Source organism: Dipodomys ordii, unplaced genomic scaffold (assembly GCF_000151885.1).
Source record: "Dipodomys ordii isolate 6190 unplaced genomic scaffold, Dord_2.0 Scaffold156, whole genome shotgun sequence".
Taxonomy (NCBI): Eukaryota; Metazoa; Chordata; class Mammalia; order Rodentia; family Heteromyidae; genus Dipodomys; species Dipodomys ordii.
This window is the reverse complement of record NW_012267372.1, coordinates 2,526,095-2,532,886: the sequence shown is the minus strand read 5'-3', so window position 1 is coordinate 2,532,886 and position 6,792 is coordinate 2,526,095. Positions and strand designations below refer to the sequence as shown.

The 6,792-nt window shown below is 52.7% G+C and overlaps 2 protein-coding genes across 3 annotated transcripts in view; both read left to right on the top strand.

Annotated features, from left to right (window-relative positions):
• Blvrb (biliverdin reductase B) overlaps positions 1–2,638 on the top strand; it is a 25,088-nt gene extending 22,450 nt beyond the window's left edge. The window contains exons 5-6 of the mRNA XM_013032620.1: positions 2,377–2,559; positions 2,604–2,638. Of these exons, the coding sequence (XP_012888074.1) occupies positions 2,377–2,559; positions 2,604–2,638 (218 nt within the window). The remainder of the gene's footprint in view (positions 1–2,376; positions 2,560–2,603) is intronic.
• Sertad1 (SERTA domain containing 1) lies at positions 2,523–6,163 on the top strand. 2 transcript variants are annotated; one of them, XM_013032641.1, is made up of 3 exons: positions 2,523–2,643; positions 4,394–5,077; positions 6,063–6,163. In XM_013032641.1, exons 2-3 carry the CDS (start codon positions 4,394–4,396, stop codon positions 6,096–6,098), a joined length of 720 nt encoding a protein of 239 aa, XP_012888095.1. In that variant the 5' UTR covers positions 2,523–2,643; the 3' UTR covers positions 6,099–6,163. The 2 variants fall into 2 exon arrangements, with proteins under 2 accessions (XP_012888095.1, XP_012888097.1); XM_013032643.1 differs by lacking the exon at positions 6,063–6,163 and having other exon boundaries at positions 4,394–5,439.
• Positions 6,164–6,792: the final 629 nt, after the last annotated feature.

Here is a 6,792-nt window from a genome sequence, read left to right as displayed (position 1 = left end):
AAGGTGGCTCAGTGGTAGAGTGCTTGCCTTGCATGCCTGAGGCCCTGGGTTCCATTCCTCAGCACCACATAAGCAAAAAGAAAAAAGCCAGAAGTGGCCCTGTGGCTCTTCAGCCTTGAGCTGAAGAGCTAAGGGACAGCGCCCAGGCCCAGAGTTCAGGCCTCACGACCTGATCCCCCCCCCAAAAAAAAAAAGCCATCAGGCTGGGCGCCGGTGGCTCACACCTGTAGTAATCCTAGCTACTCAGGAGGCTGAGACTTTAGGATCACAGTTCAAAGCCAGCCTGGGCAGAAAAGTCCGTGAGACTCTGATCTCCAATAAACCACTAGAAAACCAGAAGTGGCGCTGTGGCTCAAGAGGTAGAGCACTCGCCTTGAGTTGAAGAGCTGAGGGACAGCGTCCAGGCTCAGAGTTCAAGCCCCCCCCCCAAAAAAAAGCCATCAGCCCACCAGATGTTGGTAGCTCATGCCAATAATCCTAACTACTCCGTAGGCTGAGATCTGAGGATCATGGTTCAAAGCCAGCGCGGGTAAGGAGGACCATAAGACTCATCTTCAATGAACCACCAAAAGCCAGAAGTGGAGCTGTGGCTCAAGTGGTGGAGGCCAGCTTTGAGCAAAAGAAGCTCAGAAACAGGACCCAGGCATTGAGTCCAAGCCCCAGGACTGGCAAAAAGAAAAAAAGAAAGAAAGAAAAAAGTTAAGTGGAGCATGGGGATGCATACCTGTAATTCCAGCACTGAGAGGCTACAGGAGGAGGACCTTGGGTTCTAAACCAATCTGGGCTGTACAGTGAGACAACCAATGCCAAAAAAAGAAAGGAAGGAAGGAAGGAAGAAAGAAGAAAAAATGGTCAATGATATTTCTAGGGGTGATGACTGAGGTAAAGCTGAGTGTCAGAGTGGTTGCCTAAAACCCTCAGGTCACTGGCTTCTCTTCCAATACCCCCAAAAGTGAAAGAAAAGAAATAAAGAATATTCACTTACAAACCACAAGTGAAATACTATTTCCCATATTAAGAGAGTGGAGAATTCCACAATATCACCTGCAATGGTTAAAGTGCCAATTTGATTGCACTAGAAAGTGCCTAGGAAATTAGTTGAAGCTCACCTTTGGGTGTGTCTGTGAAAGTATTTCCAGAGATGATTAACTCTGGGGGAAGGCTGGCCCTGAATGCTGGTGCCACCATCCCACAGAACTTGGTTGACTGAAGGAAAAGGGTTTACAAAGGAGGACGCTTCCTAGAGTAAAAAGCTAGTACTGTTTCTCTCTTTTTTTTCTCCCTCTTCCCCCTCCCTCTTTCTGCTTCCTGGCTGCCAGGAGGTGAGCTGCTGTATTTCTTCACGACCCCTCCTTCAGGATGGACTGAAAACTCTGAAACTGTTGAGTAAAATAATTCTTCCCATGAAGTTACTTTTCTTAAGATATTTGTAGTGGAGATGGAAGATCTTCCTAATACAGCCCCTACTATCCAGTTCATATTCAAATATCTTTTGTTGCCTTTGAACCCAGGAGATCCTTCCCAGCTTAGAACTACCAGTAGACACTGCTATGCCTGGGTAAAAGTCATTTACAGTTGCTTTCCTTCTACCCAAACTCAAGAACTAACTAAAAGGTTCACCTGCTACTTTGCTTGCAATAAAGAAACTACATAGTATTTTTCAAGAGCTCTCCCCCAATTACCACCCCTCTCCCCCATTGTTTTTCTGTTTTTTTTTTTTTTCATTTTGTGCTGGTATTGCTGCTTGAATTCAGGGCCTGAGCTCTGTCCCTAAGCCTTTTTGCTCAAGGCTGGTGCTCTACCACTTGAGCAAAGCTCTACTTCTAGCTTTTAGCTGTTTATTTGGAGATAAGAGTCTTACAGACTTTTCTGCCCTGGCTGGCTTCAAACCTCCATCTTCAGATGTCAGTCTCCTGTGTAACTAGGATTACAAGAATAAGCCATCTATGCCTATCTAATGGCACCCATAGGTGACATTCCCTTCCCACCTCACCCTGGGTCTTCAACCACAACTGAATCCAACTGTCCATCAGCCGCTGAATCTGGTAGAATGCTCTTACAGACTCGATCTGACCTTAACTCTCAAGAGGTAAGCAAGAAGATTCCCATTTAACAGATTTTTGGCGCAGAGTTCAGGCCTTTCTCCACAGGTTAGTGAGTTATAGAGATAGGATTTGAGCCCTAGCGTGTAACCCCTTTGAGGACCTGGGTACCTAACCAACTGGGTTTGGGCAGGAACACGAATCTGTAGTTTCAAAAGCCATAAAGCCTCTCCAACCTGCCTCAGTTCCCCTCCCTTCCCGCCTCCTTTCGGGCAAATCACTACTAGCCTTTGCTCCTAGCCTCCAGCAGCCATCTGGACATGCGCCTTTAAAGCCGACCTCGCCTTTTTAATCGACCGCATCCAGGCTCCGCCCATCCCCGCCAAGGACCAATCATTGGGAAGGAGGGCGTGGTCGCCACGCGAGTGGGCGGCCCTTAAGGGTAGTCGAGAGTCTGAAGTCGTGCGCCAGAGTCAGAACTGCGTCTCCCGAGCCGGGCGCCGGTTGCTGGTGGAAAGTGAGCGAGCGATGCTGCCACCGCCACTTCCTGATTGGCTGCAGGTGGCTACGTCTTCGTTCTGATTGGCAGCGAGTGAACTGGGTATGTAAATGAAGGGGCCTGGGGCGAGAAGGGGTTACCGGCGGGCCCCGCTTTCTTGGCGTGTTCGATCCCCAAGGCTTAGGTTAGATGAAGGTTTACCTAGGATCGAGACGTCCGGGCCTTGACGTGCCACCCGCCCGGGGCCGGGCTGGGTGAATCACGCCGCAGCCCGAGAAGGGGGCGGAGGCGCCGGGCTCCCTGGCTCCGGCTGCGTGACTCACCCGCCCCCGCCGCCGCCGCCGCCTCCACGGCCTTCCGGAAGCCCGGGGCGTACAGAACCGCCCGTCGGGGGGTCCCGACGTCTTGCCCGGCAGGCAGAAGTCGCGGGGCGAGACTCAAGGCAGTGTTGGGGATCCCGGGGTCAGAAGGGCCGGAATCCCCTGGGCTGGGGGTGGGGGAGCGTCCCGGACGCCGCTAGGGGGCGCTGCGGGCCCGGGGGCGGAGCCAGGGTGGGGGCTGAATTCCTGCGGTTCCCGGACTCCCGGGCTGCCTGTGGCCGAGGGGGCCAAGAGGACTCCGGTTTTGAGTCGTGAGATCTCGCCTAGGAAGCGTCTCGGGGGGCCGGACCCTGTGATCTTCCTGGTAGCCCCCCCCATGTAGTTTGGGGTCAGTGGTCCAAACACCTTCAGGCCCTCGCACCCTGCGTCTTGAAACGTCTGTCAGTCACCGACCCCCTGTCTGTCTCTCACTGCCCCCCCAACGGTGCCCATCTCGATTGCGCCACCCCCCATTCCGCAAGCCCCGTCCAACTCTTTCTCCCGTAGAAGTCCTCAACCCCTTTCCATGCCCATCACCAGCATCTCCTGTCCTACCTAGGGAGACCCCCTCAATGGGTTGGGTTTCAGACTCCACAACCGCCCTGCGACACCCCCTCCCCCTTGCCATAGCCAAGGGGAATCTTCTGGAAACTTAGATCACACCCTGTTTGACACCCTCCGGCCTGTGACTCCCGCCACTCAGAAGCCCAGCTCCCTGCTCCGCCCAGCTGCGGTCTTCTCCCTGTGCCCCACCCCCACCCGGACCCCTGCGGGGGTCCCTCAGAGTGGGCAGGCCACACACTGGACTTTTCCTTTTTTTTTTTTTTTGCAGCTCTGGTTTACCAAGCTTCTGGATGTTTCTTTGCCTTGTCACCTCTTCCCAGAATGTTTTTTCCCCTGGGTCTTCCATGGCTCCTACCTCCTATTATCAGGGCTCAGTTCCAATGTCACCTCCTTCAGGAAGTCTTCCCAGATTATCTCTGGAATCTTTTGGTGTCTTCTTAGGACTATCTGCATTTTCAAATTTAGTGTTCAATGCGTAACAGATATGCTATGTCAAACAGGTGCTTTTGTAAATGAAAAGAAGGCTCAGTATTCCACATCATTTGGTGAAGAGATATTATGAAGTTATTTAGTAATAAGAGCAATTACCAAGTAACAGGCAGTGTTGCTAGTGCTTTCATTAAATTAGCATTTATTAGTTGTACCAGGGGTCTCATTGTATCCCATTAAACTCATCCTCCCCTCAAGTCCTTTTTATTTCAGAACTGGAGGCCCGGCTCAAGTAATAGAGCATCACCTATGAGAGAAAAAAAGCTGCGCTACAGTCTGAGGTTTCTGAGTTCAAGTCCCAGGATAGCACCAAAGAAGGGGGAGGGGGTGAAGAAAAAGAAAAAAGGAAGAAAACAAACCAAGGTTCAGAGAGGTTAAGTCACTTATCCAGTGTGTTACAGCCAGTGTGTGAACTTAATATTTGCTCTCCCTCCCTGCAGATGATGCTCAGCAAGGGTCTAAAGCGCAAGCGGGAGGAGGAAGAGGAGGAGGAGGTGGTGGAGAAGGAAACCCTGACCGTGGATACCTGGTGGCTGGACTCAGGCCCCCCAACAGCACAAGCCCCTCCAGTTGTAGCCTCCAACTCCCTCTTTGACCTCTCCGTGCTCAAGCTCCATCACAGCCTGCGGCAGAGCGAACCTGACCTGAGACACTTGGTGCTGGTGGTGAACACACTGCGCCGGATCCAGGCTTCCATGGCCCCCTCGGCAGCCCTCCCCTCCGTGTCCAGCCCACCCCCGGCCCCCATGGAGACTGATAACTTGCTGGCCAGCTCAGATGCCGCCCTCTCAGCCTCCATGGCTGGCCTCTTGGAGGACCTTAGCCATATTGAGGGCCTGAGTCAGGCCCCACAACCCCTTCCAGACGAGGGGCCACCAGGCCGCCCCATTGGGGGAGCTCCAGCAGGCTTGGGTGCCTTGGACTTGCTAGGCCCAGCCACAGGCTGTCTGCTGGACGATGGACTGGAGGGTCTGTTTGAGGATATTGATACTTCTATGTATGACAGCGAACTCTGGGCACCTGCAGCTGCCGAGGGCCATAAACCGGACTCTGAGAACGGGCTGGGGAAGGAGGAAGCTCCTGTGTTGGATGAGGCGGAGCTGGACTACCTCATGGATGTGCTGGTGGGCACACAGGGGCTTGAGCGCTGACCCCCAGGGCTGGGATAGTTAGCTGAGCTGAGTCTGGTGGTATGACCAGCCCTTCCTAGAGACACACGGCTGGCTTCCCTGGAACAGAGGATGGGGCCTGACCATCTTGGAGAGACAGAATCGCTCCCTGGGCAAGTTCACGTCCATCCTCTTGTCTGGGGCTGGTGGTGGAGTGGAATAGGCCCCTACTGATGAGTGACAGGACCTGGTGATTGACATGCTTGGCCCAGGCCCTGTACTAGACTGTATTTCCTGGGGCACTAACCCTGGTTTTTCCTTCCCTAATATGGGAAGAGATCTCAACTTATTTTTTTGAAATTAAAAGCATTCTTGAGAAATCTCAACTTTGAGTGCTTCTTTGTCTGATCTCATTAATAAAAGCATGAGCTATAGCACCTTAAAAAAAAATCATAGGCTAGGCAGCTGTGGCACATGCCTGTAATCCTAGCTATTCAGGAGACTGAGATCTGAGGATCATGTTCAAAGCCAGCCCAGGCAGGAAAGTCCATGAGACTCTTATCTCCAATAAAACCACCAGAAAACTGGAAGTGGGGTTGTGGCTCAAAGTGGTAGAGTGCTATCCTTAAAAGAGCTCAGGGACAGCACCTAGGCCCTGAGTTCTAGCCCCACAGCTGACAATACGTAAGTTTATTAAAATGAAGATATGAAGCTTTACTGAGCATAAATGGGGCTCCAGGCCTGTTCTAAGCATTGACACGTATTAGCTCACTTAATCCCAAAACAACCATGACAGAGACTGAGGCTCTGGCAATGACCACTGGGGGAACTGTTTCAAACCATGGATTTCACTGAAGAAGCAGAACTAGTCTGACAACTGGTGGGACTTTTTCTCCAGAACACCTAGCCCTGTTTCCTTGCCCCACCTGTGTGTTCTTAAGTGTGAAGCCCTAGGCCACTTAAAAAAGAATAAATCTGTCCTTCCCTGTGTATTTTGCAGGGAGAGGGAAGAGAGCTTCCAGAATGGACAAGATAGATCACGCCTGTAGTCTCAGCTCTGGGGAAGCTGAGGCAAGAGGACAGACAGTTCAAAGCCAGCCTGAGATACACAGCCAACCCCTACTTCAAAAAGGACACCAGACTGGGTGCTGGTGGCTCACACCTGTCATCCTACCTAGTCAGGAAGCTGGGATCTGAGGATCACGGTTGGAAGCCAGACCAGGCAAGAAAGTCAGTGAGACTCTGATCTCCACCAAAAAGCTGGAAGTGGAGCTGGGACTCAAGTGGTAAAGCACTGGCCTCGAGCTGAAGAAGCTCAGGGACGGCGTCCAGGACTTGAGTTCAAACCCAGACCTGGCCAAAATAAATAAGTAAAAAGCTAACCAAGAGAATAGGCTAGAAAGAAAAGCAGAACCCCACAGGGCAAGGGCAAACTCTCTAGGAAAATAGTAAAAGGGGGGTGGGGAGGGAGAGGGAGACACGGCCTCAGTTAAGAAAAAAAAAAGTCTCCTGGCCTCCGATCGCCTTGGGCAAAGGGCAGGCAGGACAGCTGAAACCGGAGCCCCCTGGCTCGGTGGCCGGGAGAGGGAGCACCGGCGCCCGGGGTGGGGGCGGGGGTGGGCTCTCCTTCCAGAAGCAGCCAGTCGGGGTCGGGGGCAGGCTGGGGGTCACCTGCCCAGGTGCCAGGCCGGGCCCGAGAGCCACACAGCCGCAGCTGGAGCCGGATCCGG